Source organism: Pseudophryne corroboree, chromosome 3, assembly GCF_028390025.1.
Source record: "Pseudophryne corroboree isolate aPseCor3 chromosome 3, aPseCor3.hap2, whole genome shotgun sequence".
NCBI classification, from domain to species: Eukaryota; Metazoa; Chordata; class Amphibia; order Anura; family Myobatrachidae; genus Pseudophryne; species Pseudophryne corroboree.
This window is the reverse complement of record NC_086446.1, coordinates 86,312,526-86,335,689: the sequence shown is the minus strand read 5'-3', so window position 1 is coordinate 86,335,689 and position 23,164 is coordinate 86,312,526. Positions and strand designations below refer to the sequence as shown.

At 42.1% G+C, this 23,164-nt stretch overlaps 1 protein-coding gene across 1 annotated transcript in view; it reads left to right on the top strand.

The window, feature by feature from the left end:
• Positions 1-8,758, top strand: part of LOC135057194 (oocyte zinc finger protein XlCOF7.1-like) — a 192,283-nt gene extending 183,525 nt beyond the window's left edge. Inside the window, exon 14 of the mRNA XM_063963090.1 lies at positions 6,802-8,758. Coding sequence (XP_063819160.1) covers positions 6,802-7,706 — 905 coding nt within the window. The 3' untranslated portion in view covers positions 7,707-8,758. The remainder of the gene's footprint in view (positions 1-6,801) is intronic.
• The last annotated feature ends 14,406 nt before the right edge of the window (positions 8,759-23,164 follow it).

The following is a 23,164-nucleotide window of genomic DNA, read 5'->3' as shown; positions in this document are numbered from 1 at the left end:
TAAACATACTGGAACTCAGGGCAGTTTACAATGCCCTTCTACAAGCCTCCCATCTCCTGAAGAGTGAAGCGATCGAGGATCAATCGAGCAACGCCACGGCGGTGGCGTACATAAACCGACAAGAAGCAGAGCGGCGATATGAGAGATGTCAAAGATCCTCTTCTGGGCGGAGGCCAACGCAAGGGCCATCTCGGCCATATTCATTCCAGGAGTGGACAACTGGGAAGCAGACGCTTCCCTTGGTCCTGAGTCCTCGGATGTGGTCAGAGCTCTGAAAATTTATGTCAAAAGGACGGCCCATTATCGAAAATCTGACTCTCTGTTTGTCTTTTATGATGCCTCCAAGATTGGCCGGCCAGCCTCTAAGCAATCTATTGCTCCTTGGCTCCGGTTGACCATTCAACAGGCCTGTACTTCAGCGGCTCTGCCTTTTGCTGTCGTCTATTCAGTCCCACTCAACGAGGTCGGTGGGCTCTTCCTGGGCGGCTGCACCGGGGTGTCTCCGCCCTTCATTGTGCTGAGCTGCGACTTGGTTTGGTTTGAACACGTTTGTCATATTCTATAGGTTCGATACCTTGGGCAAGGATGACCTTCAGTTTGGTCAGGCGGTTTTACAGGGGTCTCAGCATGGGAGCTTTGGGACTTCCCTATGGTACTAAAGTACAAGTCCCCAGTATCCACTAGGACGTAAGAGAAAATAGGAATTTAATACCTACTGGTAATTCCTTTTCTCGTAGTCCGTAGTGGATACTGGGCGCCCGCCTCAGTGCTTCGTTCCTGCTTACCTGTGTAAGTATTTGGTTGGACTGGCGTTGCGGTCCCATTTTTATTGTTGGGATAGCTGTGCTATCCGGTTTAGGTTGGTGTTGCTGCCCTCTGTACGGGTTAGCCGACCCCCTTTCATTCAGGGTTGCTTGTTGCCTCACCACTGTTGTATTGTTCTTCTCTCATATTATGTCTGTCTCCTTAGGCACAGTTTTCCCAGACTGAGTCTAGTAGGAGGGGCATAGAGGGGAGGAGCCAGCATACACACACTAAAAGTTTTAAAGCGCCAGGCTCCAGTGGACCCAATCTATACCCCCTTGGTACTAAAGTACAAAGTATCCACTACGGACTACGAGAAAAGGAATTACCGGTAGGTATTAAATTCCTATTTTTAATAATATTGACCCTTCCAATCCAAGAAAAGGTCAGTGGGGGGAGAAATTGGCCCAGAAAAGATTTTTAACCTTCTTAATCAATTGAATACCTAGATATTGGAGTTGAGATGTATGCCATTGAAAAGGAAAGGCTGCTTGCAATCCCTGTACTATGTAATCTGGTGTATTCAAATTGAGAGCCAAGACTTGGAGTCATTAATTTTGAAGTTTGACAATGAGACAAATTTTTTGAATTCCCCAGTGAGACTGGGCAGTGATATTACGGGGTTGGAGACAATAGCTAGTAAGTCATCTGCAAAAAAGACCAGTTTGAATTCCTTGGCTCCCAATCTTAGACCTCCAATATTTGGATAACATCATATAGCCCGTGTGAGAGCATCCGTACAAAGTTTAAAAATAATAGGGGATAAGGGGCACTCCTGCCTAGTACCATTAAAAATGGAGAAATGTTCAGACAATGTCCCGTTAACTTTAACTCTAGCACTAGAGGTTCTAAGGAGGGCTAATATTCTTGCAAGATTTAGCGTACTCAGAGCTGTGTGTTCAAGTACACCCCCATAAATTGCAAGCGCTTTTTCTGCTTAAGTGGACAATAAAATTGTAGGAGTCAGAAAAGACATAAGGTGTGTACACACTGTAAGATTTTTTTCTTCCGATTTTGACTTTATAGTCAAAATCACAAGAAAAGTTAGTGCAGATCGCAAGGTGAAAGTCACCTTGCGATACCGATGCGCAGTCCCGCGAGGTCGGTATCGCAAGCCTAGATAGACTGTGCAGGCAAGTCAATTTTGACTATCTAGTATAAAAGTATAGTCAAAATTGTCACTTAGCCAAAATCATACATAGTCAGTATCGCAGGCACAGTCATCTATGCTTGCGATACCGACCACAGGCCCTGTCGCATAGTACACACCTATAGAGTGATGTATTCGGTCAATCGCCTTACTCGTATTGTCCTTCACCTCTTGACCAGTAACACATCCTACTTGATCATCGTGACTCAGCATGGCCAACCAGGGTTTAAGGTGATTTGCTAGTATTTTTGCATACAGCTTAAGGTCTACATTAAGCAGTGATATAGGATGATAACTCGAACGGATGATAGCTTCAAACATTGAGGCAGACATTTTTTTCTTCCCATCAATTTCACTGAATGCCTGGAGTAGCAGGGGGGCAAGGAAAGACTGGAATAATTTATAATATAGGATAGTAAACCCGTCAGTGCCTGGACTTTCCTGTTTGGGGTAGATTTGATGGCAGATTCCAGTTCTTCTAAAGAGATTGGTTGATCTAGAAGAAGTTGCGTCTCTTCTGTGATTTTGGAGAAGTCAATAGAAGCCAAATAGTTTGCTATGTCCAGGGCCCTCAACTCAGCCTGCTCTGGAGAAAGTGGGTCAGAAAGGGAGAAAAGGGCTAAATAATAATTGTGAAATGCGCTCGCAGTTTGTTCAGTCAAGAAGCTGACCCTATCCTGAGAGTCCTTAATTTTAGCGCTAACAGTTATAGTACGCTGGTCTTTCATGGAGCGAGCAAGGAGCCTACCAGGTTTGTTCCCCAAATAAAAATATTTGTGCCGACACTTTCTAAAAGCTAAATTTGTCTCATCAGTTAATTTATTTAAGGCAATTTGTACTTTAGCTAATTCCTCACCTACAGACGTGTCTAGAGATGACTTATGAGCCGTCTCCAAAGTTCACATTTTAAACATAATTGCCTCTTTTTGGGCTTCCCTCTGTTTCTTCGCCAAGGAACCCGATTGTATAAGTTTCCCCCGAACTACACATTTGTGAGCCTCCCAGATAGAACATTTTCTGGCTTCAGAAGTGTCATTAAGCACAAAATAATCCTTCGTAGTTTTGGCAATAATATCTTTATATTCGGGCAACTGAATCAGACTCTCATTTAGTTTCCAATACCAACTCTTAGGTTTAGTCTCAGGATCCAAAAGCTGCAAAAATACAGGTGCGTGGTCTGACCAGGTGGCAGAACCTATGGAAAAGTGAGTAGAGAGATGAAGATATCTATGCAACAATTAAGAATTAATCTATTCTGGAATAGACATTATGTGGGTGTGAAAAAAAGGTAAAGTCTCCAAATGCGGGTCACATATCCAGTTAAGATGACCACCTACAACAACAATCCCCTGTTGAACCGAGTCTACGAATGATAACATCTTGGAAAAGACAGCAGGTTGACCTGAGTTAGGGGCATAAAGGTTCACAAAAGTATATATCTGTTGAAATTTTTTTCATATGACAACTAATGCCCTACCATCAACTTAATCATATCTCGATAACTGAAAAGAAAGGTGGTTAGTACCAAGAGCAATTGAAACTATAGAAACATATTCTAACAGTTGCGAACAGTACAGTTGCTTTAAAGAACCATAATAAATTAAGGTAGTAATATATTGAATCAAAGTGTAGTAATATATTGAATCAAAGTGTGCTAGGCCATAACCTAACACCACACCTGTCTGAGCCACTAGAAACAGCTTTCAGATAACAATCATAAAATATGTAGTCCCCTGAAAGCTTATCACTAGTGCTTGTAAGAAAGCGAAAACTACACAACATTAAAACCAATGCAAATCAAGTAATGCGATCAGAGGAGACATGCGGTCGTTGAGGGCTCTTTTTCCCCCCCTTGTTCTGTATGCCATTTCTTATCAGCAGGGAGAGCAGGCAGTGGCTGAGGATCCCAGCAGGAGAAAGAGGATGACCATTCTGATTTACTTTGGAGATTTTTGCAAAACTCCGTTAAATCTCCCGGCTCTTTCATGGAGTGTAATTTGCCGTAGTGATGAATAATGACACTCAATGAGAAACACCCAACGGTATTTTATTTTATGTTTCACCTACCAACTGACCCAGCATACATCTCTGCTGCAGTGTACCCCAGGAAAGGTCCTGGAATATCTGTACGAAACAGGCATTAAAGTCAATACCTTGAAGGGACAGCACTTTGCGGAGCATCAACACCTTGTCTGTAAAATAGTGTAATGAGCAAATTATATCATGAGGTTTGTCTCGCTGTCTGCACTCTGTCAAATATAATTGCGGTGTCTGGAGGTGTCATTAAATAATTTGATAAGAACCGCTATAATGTATTGAGGGGCAGATGTATTAAGCCTGGAGAAGTGATAAAGCAGTGCTAAGCGCAAGTGATAACGCACCAGCCAATCATTACGGATTTGAAAAATTACAGTTAGGAGCTGAGCGGCTGCTGTGTTATCACCTTGCACTTATCACTGCTTTATCACTTCTCCAGGCTTAATACATCTGCCCCTGAGTCTGCATGTCTTCGGGAATTCCCCTAATCCGCAACTTATTCCTTCTACCCCGATTGTCCAAATCAGCCTATTTAACATGTGCCGCAGCTCAGAGTGCTGCGCCGAGGCCATTGAATGTAGGGAGCTGTGATATCCATCCATCTTTTCACTCATATACTCCAAATCCACAAGCCGTTCTGTTATTTGGGAGATATCAGCCTGGATGGCTGCAACATTTTTTTTTTTTTTTTTAAAGCATCACGGAGTCCTTGTTCAGACGCCAATAGATCTAGTTTATTAGACAGAGAGTCAAGGCGTTGAAGAATAGTAGCCAGGTCGCTAGAAGAAGCTGAAGGGGATGATCAAGGGGAAGACGCCATTGCATTTGCCATATCAAAAAGGTGAGGTGAGGAGAGGCAGAGACCCCCCAGAGAGGTTAGGAAATACTCCAATTTAGATTGTAACAACGGAGAATCTCGGGGTTTGCATTGATTCTTATGACGATTGGATTTCCTTCCCTTCATTCGACAGGTTATGATTAGGGCTATTGGTAGCCCATTATGGAGAGAACGGTATGATTTCAATAATTACATAGAGACTGATCCGTCCTTCCTTAATTAAATATGATGTTTGCAGATAACATATTAGGACGGTCTTGGCGGTGTGAAAATGAGAATTCAACTGCAGAGAGAAAAAAGACGATGGGTGGTGTACGGTGTGTCTTAATAAACACTAGATGGTGCCCTTGCATTGCACATGAGAAAACACTGAGAAATAACTGATAACACAAGGGCTATAACAATACTACTCTATGCCTTCCTGTATGCTTGTTATTGCTTCTCTATATCGAACTCCTTTCAGTAAGGCATCTGAAATAACTGCCACTGGAGCTGTGATATAGACTGCTCTCTCAATGCAGAAAAGAGGGAGAAAGAACCCAATGCAAAGATATTTATATATTTATAATTATCTGGCCCACAAGTGCTGGCTGCAAAGATTAGCCACCCAATCTTGCTGTCGCTCAGCAAAGGAGTGACCACTTTGGTGTAGCAGAACCCAGACTCACCTGTGCCTCTGCGGGTACAGAGGAGAAGGCAAAATGGCCGCCACCTGGAGCCAGATAGCGAGAAACCCTAGTCCACTTGACATGGATTGACCCATACTTCAGAATATCAGTATAATTACATTATTTTGTTTTATTCCCAACTATTTTCAGATCTATGTTGAACTAATTATACAGACACGAGCACAAAACTAAAAAACTGCTCCGCTAGTGTGTTAAACACTCTTTTCTTTTCACATCTTTCATTTCTGTTGTTAATTCGCTTATTTCTCTTATGTGGTATAATAAAATATAATTCAAATGAATGAACCCATTTTTACAAAATATAATGTAACATTGTATTTAATACAACAATTAGAGTTCAGTTTTAAATTCAAATAAATACTTATGTGAACCAGGCTATTTAGAGTTTATTTAGAGTTGATCGCAGTATCCCGAAAATTGCAAACGAGTGATTTTTGGGACACTGTGCAGGGGTCAACCTCTATTTGAGGTTTTTGCGATGCACTCGCAGTTGAATTGCGATCGCGGAGCAGCGCCACACAGCTGCCCCCAGCATGTGATTTCTTCAGAGTTGGTGTTAGTCAGAGTTGGTCACAGATTTTGCTATTTTAACAAAATCTGTGACCTACTCTGAATAACCCCCTTTGTGTCTTTCCAAGATGGCGGTATTCAATTCTTTTCACCCTCTTCCACACCTGTTCTGTTACTGCTGACGGGAGTGGTATAATAATTTCAGCTCACTACCTCTAGGGTAGCGAGGACGCCCATCTCTTTACGCAGCTAAACCTTATTACTATGGGCGCAATATGCGCAATAACAGGGATCCCTTTAGAAAGGAGATTGGGCATGATATATCATTTGAATACTGCCCAATGAGTTATAAATTACACCTTGTACATATTGAATTGGGTGGTCTTCAGTATGCCGACTGTCGGGATCCCGGCGCACAGTATACCGGCACCGGAATCCCGACAGCCGACATACCGACACTTTTTCTCCCTCATGGGGGTCCACTACCCCCCTGGTGGGAGAATAAAATACGCGCCACCGTGCCCGCAGCGTGGCGAGCGCAGCGAGCCCGCAAGGGGATCATTTGCGCTCTCCACGCTGTCCGTATGCCGGCGGTCGGCCTCCCGGCACCGGTATGCTGGTATCCGAGAGCCCGGCCGCCGGCATACCATACTACACCCATTGAATTTACCTATTTGATTGTAATTTGTGGATTTTTCACCATAATGTTTATTGGACAAAGTAAAATTGTTAAAGTGATCTATTCATATTACATATATTTATTTTATTCCCAGCAGATGGAGGTAACGGAAGAAATATCTTGGAAGAATATATCATTTTATCTGCAGACTTTAAAATAGAAGATAATTTCACGCAGGATTCTCCAGAAGAAAATCCCATTACCCCAATTTTACATCCCATACGTCACAGTGCAGATATGTCATCTGATCCATCTAACCATGAACAGCGTTCTCCTGATAACTCAGATACTGTTATATATAGTACAGATTTTAGAGAAGCCACAATCTTGCCGTTTTCTATAGATTGCAAATGTTTTACACAGGATACAGAGCTTACTACCCATCAGCTACCTAAGGCTGGTGTGATGCCGTTTACATGTTCTGAGTGTGGGAAATGTTTTACAAAGAAATCACATTTTGTTATGCATGAGAGACATCACACGGACGAGAGACCATTTTCATGTTCGGAGTGTGGGAAATGTTTTAAACAGAAATCTGATCTTGTTAGACATCAGAGAATACACACAGGAGAGAAACCATTTCCATGTTCAGAGTGTGGCCAACGTTTTACATATAAATCAGCCCTTGTTACACATCAGAGAAGTCACACAGGTGAGGCACTATTTTCATGCTCTGAGTGTGGGAAATGTTTTACACAGAAATCAAATTTTGTTATGCATGAGAGAAGTCACACAGGTGAGAGGCCGTTTCCATGTTCAGAGTGTGGGAAATGTTTTAAACAGAAATCAGATCTTGTTATACATCAGAGAATACACACAGGAGAGAAACCTTTTCCATGTTCAGAGTGTGGCCAACGTTTTACTTATAAATCAGCCCTTGTTACACATCAGAGAAGTCACACAGGTGAAATGCCATTTCCGTGCGCTGAGTGTGGGAAATGGTTTACACATAAATCAAATCTTGTTAGACATCAGAGAATGCACATAAGGGAGAAGTAATTTTCCTGTACTGATTTAGGAAAATAATTGAAGTCCCATAATGTTAAACAATTATTCACACAAATTTAACCAGGTGAAACATTTTACTAAGCATAGTATTTTCCTAACTCAGTCCTAAAAGCACTCTTAACAGTCCAGGTTATAAGGATAATCCATGCTTATGCACAGGCGATTTAATTAGGACCATCTGTGAAAAAGCATGGATATCGGCCCTCATTCCGAGTTGTTCGCTCGGTATTTTTCATCGCATCGCAGTGAAAATCCGCTTAGTACGCATGCGCAATGTTCGCACTGCGACTGCGCCAAGTAACTTTACTATGATGAAAGTAATTTTACTCACGGCTTTTTCTTCGCTCCGGCGATCGTAATGTGATTGACAGGAAATGGGTGTTACTGGGCGGAAACACGGCGTTTCAGGGGCGTGTGGCTGAAAACGCTACCGTTTCCGGAAAAAACGCAGGAGTGGCCGGAGAAACGGTGGGAGTGCCTGGGCGAACGCTGGGTGTGTTTGTGACGTCAACCAGGAACGACAAGCACTGAACTGATCGCACAGGCAGAGTAAGTCTGGAGCTACTCTGAAACTGCTAAGTAGTTAGTAATCGCAATATTGCGAATACATCGGTCGCAATTTTAAGAAGCTAAGATTCACTCCCAGTAGGCGGCGGCTTAGCGTGTGTAACTCTGCTAAAATCGCCTTGCGACCGATCAACTCGGAATGAGGGCCATCCTTAGAACCTGGGCTGTCAGGGTATCTTGGGGGCAGAGTTTGGGAATCCCTAGCCTATGGTATACAGCAGGTGAAAAAACAATTAAATAAGCAACTCCTAATGGCACTTATAAAATGCGTTATTTATCCGCTTATAGATGAGCAGAACCTACAGGCAGCTGTCCACAACCGAGTAGTGACCTGTCCAAAAACAACACAAAGCTACAGCAGTAGCACAAAGAAAAAGTAAACTTATAACCATTTCATATGCAAAAAGTATTAGAATTACTGTATGTGTTAAAAAAAACCATTTGTTTAATGCTCAATAAAAATGCTATATACAAAATGTTTGCTTCTAAAAATTCTCATTAATAAAACCTGACAGCCAGGTAGCATGGAAATATGAATGCCTTAGTTCATGAGATCAATATGTTCTTCTCTAGACTGAATTACTGCACATATCAAACTGTGTGTTTTTTTTAAAGGATGTGTGTATTATCCAAAACCAATAGACTAAAGGTGCCCATAAACTAGTGCGTTTTTGCCCGATTTCATCCGATTACGACGTTTCGGGCCGATAAATCGGATGAAAACTGTCAAATCGCATGTGGTTTACCTCCGATCCGATGCGCTGTCCCGTGAGCATCGGATCGGAGCCGCTAGATTAGAAGTACTGCACTATAAATATATCGTACCGGCAGATTTGGCTGGGGTGGCATAGGATACATTGTATGCAAAAGGACTTCACACGATGTATCGTATGCGATCCTGCTGCCGGGGGGTTCAAGGGTGATCGTATGCGACTTCTCCCCTCCAAGAAGTCGCATTAGTGTATGGGCATCTTAAGTCTAGCCTCTTTGTCCCTGTGAATGGCAGATATATTTGACATCTTCCACACCACACCTGTAGAGACTCCCTTTGGATTCCCCTCTATGTTTTATCCTTAATGACGTTTTGGCCAGATTGAGCCTCGCAACAAAACATTGGGGGTTTAGCACACCTCCGATCAGTTTCTCAGACATGCTGGGGTTCGCCCAGCACAGAGCTAGTCCGCCCCACATGTCTTCCAACAACCCCCCCCCCCCCCCCCCCCCCAAGGGTGAAAAAAGCATTGCACGGCGACGATGCTTTTGCACCTGGCAAGTAGCTCCCTGCCAGCGCAGCTCCTGCGCGCTGGCAGGCGGCTACCTGTCACGTCCCGGGTCGCAGCGGCTGTGTGACACCGTGGCCCGCTCCACTAATGATCCGGACCGTGCCTGCCAACGTTCTAATGCAGTTGGCACACACCCTTCCGCCACCGCATCTGCCTGTCAATCAGGCAGAGGCTATCACAGCCCAGAGATGCTGTTATCGTATCACTGGGCTCCCGGACTCCAAATAGGGATTCAGACTGCGCTCACTGCAGCAATCCAGTCTGAGTTAGGCCCATTGTCTTTCTCATACAAACTGCTGGTCTCTTAGTTCAACTCCCCATGCAGAAACCCAATATCTGAGGGAATAATTGACGTAATATGGCTTTATCACAATTTCCCATCATTCTTAAAGTCACACATTGTAAAGAGGAGAATGTGATGCAAGATTACAGGGATGAATAATGCCTTGAGCAATGATGGCAGACTCCCGGAGCTCATCTGATGGATATGCTGTTTCTGGAGTAGTCATTCCATATCTCACACCCGTCCTGCTGACATGTTTCCATTCTATGGAATCTGTTTCAAAGCAGATGGGTTGTGTTACCTAAATCCAGGTTATTTGTTCATTTAAACCAGCCAATAAATGAAAGTTTCTTCCTACTTTGAGGATAAGATCAGAGATGAAATGGTATGCTCTTCGTCAGCCAGTGACCCGCTCAATCGCTACCTGAACCCTCTGCACCTTTCTCTTAATTTGATCATGCAAATTAAGATGAAGTATAAACATTCTCCTCATCCAGCTACTCTACTACCTCTCCTCTTGATCCTATATTCTCACAAGTCCGTAAAACTGTCTTCTGTGCTTATACCTACCCTAACTAACATCGGTAATCTCCACTGGTATCTTTCCTTCACTGTTCAAGCATGCAGTGATTACTCCCATTCTATAAAAAAAAAATCTCACCCTAACTCTCTCAAACTACCGTTTCATCTCTTAGGTCCCATGCCTCTCCAAGCTACTTGAGAGACTTGCCTCACACACTTTCTTAACTCGCACAACTTATTGGACCCACTTCAGTCAGGCTTTCATTCCCAACACTCCACAGAGACGTAGTGAATGATCTGGTCACTGTGAAGTCTAAAGGCCATTACTCACTACTTATTTTCCTTGATCTCTCTGCTGCTTTTGATACTGTTGACCACTCTCTTCTCACACAAACACTACAATCCCTAGGTCCCTTTCTTGGTCCAATTCCTACCTATCTAATCGCTTCTTCAGTGTCCACTTCTCCGAATCCACCTCCTCTTCACTAGCTCTTTCAGTTGGAGTACCACAGGGCTCAGTCTTAGGTCCTTTGATTTTCTCAATCTATACCTCATCTCTTGGTAAACTAGTCAGATCTTTTGGATTTCAGTATCGCCTGTACGCAAATGATACTCAACTCTACCTATCCTACCCAGATTTGTCTCACTCTCTATTGGTCCGTGTCACTGAATGCCTTTCTGCTGTTTCATCTTGGATGTAATTTTGCAACCTCAAACTTAATATTTCCAAAACAGAGTTAATTATATTTCCACCAGCTAATAGTAGTCACCAACCTGATATTTCTATCACTGTTTAGAACTCGACAATCAATCCTACCCCACAAGATTGCTGCCTAGGTGTCATCCTTGACTCTGAAATGTCCTTTGTTCCACACATTCAATCTGTCTCAAGTTCATGTTACATGCATCTAAAAAACATATCCAAAATACGGCCATACCTTACACCAGTGGTTCTCATCCATTAGGTCGACATGAGTTTTTCATGTTTTCTCTTACGTCCTAGAGGATGCTGGGGACTCCAAACGGACCATGGGGTATAGACGGGATCCGCAGGAGACATGGGCACACTAAAAGACTTTGACTGGGTGTGAACTGGCTCCTCCCTCTATGCCCCTCCTCCAGACCTCAGTTAGATTCTGTGCCCAGGAGAGACTAGACACACACTAGGGGAGCTCTACTGAGTTTCTCTGGAAAATACTTTGTTAGGTTTTTTATTTTCAGAGAGACCTGCTGGCTACAGGCTCTCTGCTTCATGGGACTGAGGGGAGAGAAGTCAGACCTACTTCTGCTGAGTTAAGGGCTCTGCTTCTTAGGCTACTGGACACCATTAGCTCCAGAGGGTTCGATTACTTGGTGCGCCTAGCTGCTTGTTCCCCGGCCGCGCCATCAACCCCCTCACAGAAGCCGGGTGAGTATGCAGAAGGCAGAAGACTTCAGTAACGGAGGTTACTCCCACACACCAACGGCAGTTTTAACCACCTCAGGACAGCAAGTTACTGAGGTGGTTAAAACTGGCAAAAAAGGCATATTTGGGTGCAGGGGCACTAAGTATGAATACCTCGCCAGTATAAAGAATTAAATTTAAGCGGGACTACAGTGCGCCGGGAAGGGGCGGGGCTTAGCTGCACAGCTTACCAGCTCCATTTTATCTCTTCACAGTGCATGCAGAGACGCTGGCCCGGACCTCCACTCTCCTTACAAGTACAAGGGAGCAAAACGGGGGGGGGGGGGGGACACAAACAATTGGTTCTATATTTATATATAAATATATAACCAGCGCAGACATCATATATTATTTTTCTCTAACGTCCTAGTGGATGCTGGGGACTCCGTCAGGACCATGGGGAATAGCGGCTCCACAGGAGACAGGGCACAAAAGTAAGCTTTTAGGATCACATGGTGTGTACTGGCTCCTCCCCCTATGACCCTCCTCCAAGCCTCAGTTAGGTTTTTGTGCCCGTCCGAGCAGGGTGCAATCTAGGTGGCTCTCTTAAAGAGTTGCTTAGAAAAAGTTTTTAGGTTCTTTATTTTCAGTGAGTCCTGCTGGCAACAGGCTCACTGCATCGAGGGACTTAGGGGAGAGAAGTGAACTCACCTGCGTGCAGGATGGATTGGCTTCTTAGGCTACTGGACACCATTAGCTCCAGAGGGAGTCGGAACACAGGTCTCGCCCTGGGGTTCGTCCCGGAGCCGCGCCGCCGACCCCCCTTGCAGATGCTGAAGATTGAAGAGGTCCGGAACCAGGCGGCAGAAGACTTTCAGTCTTCATCAGGTAGCGCACAGCACTGCAGCTGTGCGCCATTGTTGTCAGCACACTTCACACAGCGGTCACGGAGGGTGCAGGGCGCGGGGGGGGGGCGCCCTGGGCAGCAATGTATAATACCTGTATGGCGAAAAATACATCACATATAGCCCTTGAGGCTATATGGATGTATTTAACCCCTGCCAGATATCACAAACTCCGGAGAAGAAGACCGCCGAAAAGGGGGCGGGGCCTATTCTCCTCAGCACACAGCGCCATTTTCCCTCACAGAAATGCTGGTGGGAAGGCTCCCATGCTCTCCCCTGCACTGCACTACAGAAACAGGGTTAAAACAGAGAGGGGGGGCACTGATTTGGCGATATGAATATATATTAAATGCTATAAGGGAGGAACACTTATATAAAGGTTGTCCCTGTATAATTATAGCAATTTGGTGTGTGCTGGCAAACTCTCCCTCTGTCTCCCCAAAGGGCTCGTGGGTCCTGTCCTCTATCAGAGCATTCCCTATGTGTGTGCTGTATGTCGGTACGTGTGTGTCGACATGTATGAGGAAAATGTTGGTGAGGAGGCGGAGCAAATTGCCTGTAATGGTGATGTCACTCTCTAGGGAGTCGACACCGGAATGGATGGCTTATTTATGGAATTACGTGATAATGTCAACACGCTGCAAGCCGGTTGACGACATGAGACGGCCGGCGAACAAATTAGTACCTGTCCAGGCGTCTAAAACACCGTCAGGGGCTGTAAAACGCCCATTTACCTCAGTCGGTCGACACAGACCCAGACACGGACACTGATTTCAGTGTCGACGGTGAAGAAACAAACGTATTTTCCTTTAGGGCCACACGTTAAGGGCAATGAAGGAGGTGTTACATATTTCTGATACTACAAGTACCACAAAAAAGGGTATGATGTGGGATGTGAAAAAACTACCTGTAGTTTTTCCTGAATCAGATAAATTAAATGAAGTGTGTGATGATGCGTGGGTTTCTCCCGATAGAAAATTATTGGCGGTATACCCTTTCCCGCCAGAAGTTAGGGCGCGTTGGGAAACACCCCTTAGGGTGGATAAGGCGCTCACATGCTTATCAGAACAAGTGGCGGTACCATCTACAGATAGGGCCGTACTTAAGGAGCCAGCTGATAGGAGGCTGGAAAATATCCTAAAAAGTATACACACACATGCTGGTGTTATACTGCGACCAGCGATCGCCTCAGCCTGGATGTGCAGAGCTGAGGTGGCTGGGTCGGATTCCCTGACTAAAAATATTGATACCCTTGACAGGGACAGTATATTATTGACTATAGAGCATTTAAAGGATGCATTTCTATATATGCGAGATGCGCAGAGGGATATTTGCACTCTGGCATCAAGAGTAAATGCGATGTCCATATCTGCAAGAAGATGTTTATGGACACGACAGTGGTCAGGTGATGCAGATTCCAAACGGCACAAAGATGTATTGCCGTATAAAGGGGAGGAGTTATTTGGGATCGGTCCATGGGACCTGGTGGCCACGGCAACTGCTGGAAAATCCACCGTTTTTTACCCTAAGTCACATCTCTGCAGAAAAAGACACCGTCTTTTCAGCCTCAGTCCTTTCGTCCCTATAAGAGTCATATCTGCCCAGGGATAGAGGAAAGGGAAGAAGACTGCAGCAGGCAGCCCATTCCCAGGAACAGAAGCCCTCCAACGCTTCTACCAAGTTCTCAGCATGACGCTGGGACAGTACAGGACCCCTGGATCCTACAAGTAGTATCCAAGGGGTACAGATTGGAATGTCGAGACGTTTCCCCCTCGCAGGTTCCTGTAGTCTGCTGTACCAATGTCTCCCTCCGACAGGGAGGCAGTATTGAAAACAATTCACAAGCTGTATTCCCAGCAGGTGATAATCACAGTACCCCTCCTACAACAAGGAAAGGGGTATTATTCCACACTATATGGTGGTACTGAAGCCAGAAGGCTAGGTGAGACCTATTCTAAATCTGAAATATTTGAACACTTACAAAAGTTCAAATCCAGATGGAGTCACTCAGAGCAGTGATAGCGAAGGGAAGAAGGGGACTATATGGTGTCCCGGGACATCAGGGATGCTTACCTCCATGTCCCAAAATTTGCCTTTTCTCACCGAGGGTACCTCAGGTTTGTGGTACAGAACTGTCACTATCAGTTTCAGACGATGCCGTTGGATTGTCCAAGGCACCCCGGGTCCTTACCAAGGTAATGACCGAAATGAGGATTCGTCTTCAAAGAAAATGGACGACCTCCTGATAAGAACAAGGTCCAGAGAACAGTTGGAGGTCGGAGTAGCACTATCTCAAGTAGTTCTACGACAACACGGGTGGATTCTAAATATTCCAAAACCGCAGTTGTTCCGACGACACGTCTGCTGGTCCTAGGGATGATTCTGGACACAGTCCAGAAAAAGGTGTTTCTCCCAGAGGAGAAAGCCAGAGAGTTATCCGAGCTAATCGGGATCCTCCTAAAACCAGGAAAAGTGTCAGTGCATCATTGCACAAGAGTCCTGGTAAAAATGGTGGCTTATTACGAAGCGATTCCATTCGGCAGATTTCACGCAAGAACTCTTCAGTGGGATCTGCTGGACAAATGGTCCGGATCGCATCTTCAGATGCATCAGCGGATAACCCTATATCCAAGGACAAGGGTGTCTCTCCTGTGGTGATTACAGAGTGCTCATTTCTAGAGGGCCGCAGATTCGGCATTCAGGATTGGATGCTGGTGACCACGGAGGCCAGCCTGAGAGGCTGGAGAGCAGTCACACAGGGGAAAAAATTCCAGGGAGTGTGATCAAGTCTGGAGAATTCTCTCCACATAAATATACTGGAGCTAAGAGCAAATTTATAATGCTCTAAACTTAGCAAGACCTCTGCTTCAAGGTCAGCCGGTATTGATCCAGTGGGATAACATCACGGCAGTCGCCCACGTAAACAGAAAGGGCGGCACAAGAAGCAGGGGGCAGTGGCAAAACTGCAAGGATTTTTCGCTAGGCGGAAAATCATGTGATAGCATTGTCAGCAGTGTTCATTCCGGGAGTGGACGACTGGGAAGCAGACTTCCTCAGCAGGCACGACCTCCACCCGGGAGAGTGGGAACTTCATCGGGAAGTTTTCCGCATGATTGTGAACCGTTGGGAAAGACCAAAGGTGGACATGATGGCGTCCCGCCCGAACAAAAAACGGGACAGGTATTGCGCCAGGTCACGAGACCTTCAGGCGATAGCTGTGGATGTCCTGGTAACACCGTGGGTGTTACAGTCGGTGTATGTGTTCCCTCCTCTGCTTCTCATAACCAAGGTATTGAGAATTATAAGACGTAGAGGAGTAAGAACTATACTTGTGGCTCCGGATTGGCCAAGAGGGACTTGGTACCCGGAACTTCAAGAGATGCTCACAGAGGACTAATGGCCTCGGGAGCTAAGAAGGGACTTGCTTCAGCAAGTACCATGTCTGTTCCAAGACTTACCGCGGCTGCGTTTGACGGCATGGCGGTTGAACGCCGGATCCTAAGGGAAAAGGCATTCCGGAAGAGGTCATACCTACCCTGGTCAAAGCCAGGAAGGAGGTGACCGCACAACGTTATGTCGAATACTGTGACTGAGGCAACCTGCTGAAGGCCTAACAGTTATGTGTGTGCACTACGGGATAGTACGTATATTATGTATACATCCAATATGCAAAGGGTTCTCATATTCACTAGTATAATATGAAAGCATAACAGAATCCATTTTGATTCTAGCTAGATGATATAGCAAATTCATCTTGAACTTTATACACACCCTGAGAGAAAAACAACTTTGTTGGCTGAGTATTGTTTCCAACTACGCACTTTCTAAAAGCTCATAGAGACCAGATGTAATTCCTAATATGGACACAGTTCAATATATCACGAGTATCTAGTTAGTATTCTTGACAATTGTCCCAATATTGCATAATACTATTGCCTAACATTGTATTCCAGAAGTATGAAATCATATGGGAGGGATATACAAAAGGGCGTAACTGTGTATTATATAAAACTCATTGTTGATACGTGTATGTTGTTGTTAAATGATTTGACACAGGACGAGAGAATGCTACCTCTCCTCTGTATACGGGCGTGGCCCTTTGAATAAATAATAATTGATTTTTATAAATCCATTTTCAATTCATTCTTTTACCTAACAACCCAAACAGCAACAAGATGGTTAATTTAGTTAACCTTACAAGGAGAATTCAACAGATGGGGGCTCGCAATCGTTGGAACTATAGATCTCGATCTCTTCATCAAATTCTCAAAGGGGTGTGCCAGCCAGCCAGCAGCTGATGATGGAAGGGACATCCCAAGTCATTACAGCACTGGTAAGTATAGAATACCATGGTATGTGCTGTATTCCAGTACATGCTGTTTCTATACCTGCCAGCTGTCTGTGTGATTGTATTTTTTATAATATGAGAATTATAAGTGGAGAGATTGACAAACTAGTAAAATAACTCAGGGACCTGTTTGTTGTTGCTTGTTTGTAAAATTAATACCAAAATTATGTCCAAATCGGTTGAAGGACCAAGTAACTCGGAAATGATGATTGACAGATGCTGTTGCATGTAAATAAGAATACCAAAATTAATTCAAAGATTTGAGCAGAGAAACCGTGACCTGTGTTTTTCACTCTATGAATGATTGCGTGAATAAGTGCTTTGGACCTAGAGCCAAATAAAGTATAAAGCACATAGACCACCTCCCTTGTTAGTCAGCTACACGTGTACAAGAAGTTTACATGAAATAGAGTGAACAACCCGAGGTTATAGGGATTATATGTATTTGAGGGTAACTATATATTGCAATACTGGGCTGCTAAGAGCTGCTGGTTGTTTTAAGCAACCATAACATGGCATGTTGCTTTGTGATAGTAGTCTGTGATAAGAGGATCTACTGCAGCTTCCCAGTTGACAGACGTGTCGCGTGTGTGAAAAAATTGCAGGGATTGCAAATTTTTCCAGCGTATGGGAAGGGCAGGGAGGATTAACTCTAAGTGTGCATATCATGTATGGAAGAAATATTCCATAGAAGCACAAATTTTGTATAGTACTGTGACAAAGGGTACAGTATATGTTTTGCATTTCAATCATGCTGTATAATATTGGCCTGATCAACCAATACTAAGCGTATTTTGAAATCGGCAAAACTGTTGAAATCTGCAAGAAATTGAAGTTTGCAAACTGTATTTAAAATTTTTGTATTATGGTTTTGTGGGTGGAACATAATGTTCAGTTAAGTATATTCTCAGATCTGTGTCTAATAGAAACCTTCTGTCTGTGATTGGCATGGTTACAAGTTTTGAAATAATAAGGTTTACATATATATATATATTTGTGAACTAAGGAAACAAAAGTTGATGTCCGTGTTCAAATGGCTTTTGGCAGATCTGTAGTTAAAAATATGTGTTTATCTAATGTTACTATCTAACTATGAAGTGAAGTTTCCATATGGTATTGTTTAATACGCAAATATTCTTTAATGCAATATATTGTGAGAAGGTCTGCCAGCAGAAAGAAAAAAAAAAAAAAAAGAAAAACCCCTTCAGTTTCCAATGCTGTGAAGCACAGGGAGCACGGAGAGCTGAAACAGCGCAGAAACGTGCCCCCTCCTTTCCAGCAGCAGTGTAAGCCATGACGCAGTAAAGAAAAAAAAAGTGTTCAGTGAGCTTTCATTTTTTTCATCTAACAAGATGGATCATAATAAGCATAAGTCAGTGGTTCCCAATTTTTTTTTTAATCATGTGGCCCTAGAATATCAGAATTCTTTTCACAACACCCCTAGGAAAAAAATGTATTATTGAGAAATGTAAAAATAGATATTACATTAAGTAGATGGCGTTTATATGTCATCCTTAGAGTCAGTTGTGTGGTGAGGGAGATTTGCTTCTGTTTGGCCACATATTTTATGACTGGCAGCCACCAGCACTGAATAATTTGAATTGGTACTAGACCATCAACCCAGGGCACCCCTGAAAGTGTCCTAGGCACCCCAGGTAGCTACGGCACACAGTTTGGGAACCTCTGCATAAGCAATACTCTAGAAATGTTTGTTATACAAACTATCTACTCTAGTTTTAATATAAAAAGCTAATATCTTTACCAGATAACCTGTAGAAAATGCTGCCAATTTCTTTCTACAGCATAACTGTAATCAGAAAATATGAAAAAAAAAAAAAAAAATCCCAGCAACAGATATGGGCTAGAGACGCGCTAACAGCATTAAAGCTAACACATCTGCATCTGGCAGACAGTCAAGAAGACAACGCCCTATCTCTGGTGGGCTATACGGAAAAAAGAGTTTTCAAAACAGCAGAAGCAGCAGCTAAAATCATAGGGAAAGATAAAGGAATACGCATCCTTTAATGTATATGCTGTAAATCAAACATTGCGACAAGCAATTAATCACTACGATTCCAGTATTAACATACTTTTAGACAATTCTTCAAAGTTATTTGGAAGAAACCTAATGTAAAAGTTGCAGTGTAAAATATACTACATCACGGATGAGGTATTTCTAAAGATTCCAGGAAGAATAAAGTAGGAACAGATTAAGTTGGATGCATAGCATATCTATATATCACTTACCCTGGGTTCGTGAGGAAAAAAAAAAATATGCTTGCTAAAATCCATCTCATTGTATAGGCATCGATATAATACGTTGCAAAAGTTCTTAGTGGACTGCACAATATGCAGTGATGAACCAGGTTCCGTAGCCAGGAAGTGTGGGGATATAATCGTATACAAAAGCACAGATAAAAATAGGAGCGTTGTTAAATTTGTAAGTGATTTTTCAGTGAATATGTATATGTGCCAAGGCATCCATGGGATGGACACAGTCCAAGAAAAGTTTGCTTGGAAGCACAGGAAGTGATGGGTGTGCATGAGAAACGTACAGTTTGTGTGGACTGGCCAGTCTGAATGATATGTTGAGAAATGTAACCAGTATGTGGATGATATACCTTTGTGCTATAAATTATCTGAAGTGTTGGTGTCAGATACTAAACAGTTGTGTTTTTTTTTACAGAAAAGACCACAAGGTGTCGCAAGACAAAAGTCAACGGTGTGCTGACATAGTTAACTACCTAGATCATTATTTGGCGCTAGGCCAAAGATAGTTAAAACCCTTAAAGGGTGGAGCCTTGGTATACATTTATTGATTGATAGATATGTATGACCAGATGATAAATCTCTAGATACAGTAATATTTTTTTTTTAAATGCTATATGCATACATTCAAGTTCATAACCAAAGAAATTGTAGAAGGTAATGCATATTACACTTTATCATGAATAAAACATTATAGATACACAGTCAGAGCCAAACCATCCACTTATGCATAAGCAAGAACATATATGTTTAATACTGAGTATATGTTTAATACTGAGGTTAAGCAGTAGATAGTATATGATGTGTACATTTTACCTCTGACAGTATACAACTTAGATATAAAATGCAATAGTGTAGCTTACAGAAGGATTTCAGATTTGAAGATATATCCCTTCACTCAATAGGGGATATATGAACCAACAGGGAAATTGTAACTAAAGATTTGTTCCATGAAAAATGTGTTTATTAGGACACCTAAACTCACTGACATACTACATACATAAAGTGCATGGGTGAATCTGGACCAGTTAAAGTGACCGTGTGATAGATGTAAATCTCTCACCATATAATGGGATTGCGTTGGGCTAGCTTAAAGAAGCAACATGGGTCCGAGGCTGAAAATAGCCTAGGCACCACCACAGATGATTTATTCAGCGTATCAGTCCTTTTACTTGCTTCACTGACCCTCGTCACCCGATTCCCCTGTCCAAGAACCTATCCTGGTAGGGTTGCACAGTGATGCCCAGCTCAGAGTGTTTCCTGCTGAGGATTCACAGGATCCACCACAACTTAGATACAGCTGCATACTTGTCTTCCTCACCCCCAAAAGTGGGGAGTATAAGGAATATAATGTGGATGAGTAAGACAATTATGATTACATCGCATTTTACATTGCATTTAAAGGAATTGAAAAAAAAAACTGATTAACAGGAGAATAATTTCTTGAGCATCCATAGGGGATAATGGGATGGTGAATTAGTGAATTAGTATTATTAATAATAACGTGTTGTTGCCAATTTTCATTAAGGGGAAATGTCATGAGTTATGCAAATCTAAGGGTAATTAACATGAAATAGATTCACAAGCTTTCTATGGTGGGATGAAGTTTAATGGAGAAGTGTACATTGTGTTTTGGTATGGGACCAAAATAATTTATGTGATAATAAGAGGGATCGTGATGGTGATAAAGAAAGCTATAGCATGTTTACTGCAGATGGTTGGGTTGATTAAAAAAAAACAACATTGTTTTAATACAACATAGTGTAATGCTAAAAAGGAACTATGGGATGTGTAACAGGTGTTAAGGGGGTTTTTGAGAAATGAATAATAAGGCCTGAGGTGTGAGCTATTGTTTCAAAGACAGTAAAGTTTCTTTACTGATAGATAGAGTTTATAGGAGTTTGAAGAATATTTTGTGTTTAATATGTGTAATGTTGAGAATAAAAAGTCATAATGTGACAAGGAAAGTTAAAGAATTAAGCATTATTAATCTACAAAAGAGACAGGAAAGGCAGAATTTGAATCATGGCATGGTCCAATCGTTGGTTCAATAGTGGTAGAATTACACCTAAGCCTCTGCTTTGTCTCTCTTCTATATAATTTTTTTGTTATTCTTTTTGGAATCCAGCAAAGATATGTTATCCAGCAAAGATATATTATCCAGAGACTGATTCAAAACTACAAAATGATTTGACGATTCAAATGTGTCACACAAATTATTTAAACAGTTACAAGAATATCAAAAGCTGCAAGAACCTTGGAAAGATATTTAACCAACACGAAAACACACAGTCCGGCACAGGACAATCACTAAAGAGAGTGAAGACGGTGTTATGGTGAGAAGTTGCTTATGTTTTGGTTCCATTACAGATCGCATAGGATGGTCCTTGGCAAGTACCGCTGACTCTGATACAGCCGTTGCAAAGGCTGCAGAAGAAGGACACCTAGATCCATGAGCTTGCAATGAAATGAAAAGGTCAGAGACCAGAGCTTAAAGGAACCTAACACTAAAAACAATTGTATGGAGATACAATACAGAGACTGTTACTACTGTTACTACCACAGAGTTGTATTTGAATGAACCCTTCAATCAAGATAGAGATGATTCTGATCATTGATAATAGACTATGTGCTTATAAGCTAATATCCTACAGAACTTTTAACATTTCTGAAAGTATACGAGAGCGACGTTATTTATAACAGCATTAGGACTTAATTTATTTATTTTTCTTTGAAGAGAGAGCGAGCAAACGTGTGGTGTAGGTATGAGTACTCATCCATTATTGTGGATGGGAATTATTTCAATAAGACCCTTCCTTCCTCTTTTCTATTCTAAGCAGGAAATCCAGAGGGATTTATAACTGGTGTAACGAACACACACTTTGAAAAACGTGGTTGTGAGTATTATACTCCACTTGAAGACAGATGTATAGATTAATGCATGGATAATTTAAATAATTTAGGATATTATTCTGAGGAGTATCCAGTCCAGCAATACCATTAATTGTTGGAAAGATTTTAAGTACTGCAGCTATATAAATTGTATTGCTAATCATTATTTAAGACTATTATAATTGTTAGATATGTATACATAGACACTAGCAGGCCAAAGTTCTCTATGCAATTTACATTTGATGTGATTACCAAAACTTTATAGAGTCGTGATAATAGTGAAATACAGTACATGTGTATAGATACAATAGTATCTCAAGAAAGAACCACTGGTGATAATATTAGCTACACATATCGGGTGTATTTCAGTTAGTGGAAATAAAATAGGTCAATAATACACGGAAAAAAAATTATCTTATGTAGATAGAAAAGGTTGATTTAAGGGAATGTGAAATGATTGTTACAATATACTAACCTAAGGTTTCTAGATGTGCTAGATATAATGAGTTAGGTATATATATAGTAATGGTTACATATGATGTTCATTAAAGTTTATGATGTAATATGTATTTTACCAGTAGTAGATTCAAAGGTTAAAAGAAGATATCATACATAACGGGGAATGGTAGTTGTCACCATGTCCTTAGGATATGATATATAATTGGTTACCTATTAATTCTAAAAATGTTTGTTATTTAAGAAGATTGATTTAGCAGTTTTATACAAAAACATATATTAACTTGAGAAAAGTTTTTCTTGCAGGATGAACTATTCCTAAAAAGAGTAATTGACTCAGTAATCAGGAAACATGTTCCTGCCACCAGAGTATCAATAAAACCTCGAAGTGGTAAAGGTGGCTAATAAGTTCTCCTATGGCTAATGAAGTCGTATGATTAATCAACTGGAAGTTGACGTTTTATTTTAATTAAATTATTGATAACATGATTGATCTTTATGATATGATATTCCAGAACTGTGGACATTTGTGATGATTCCA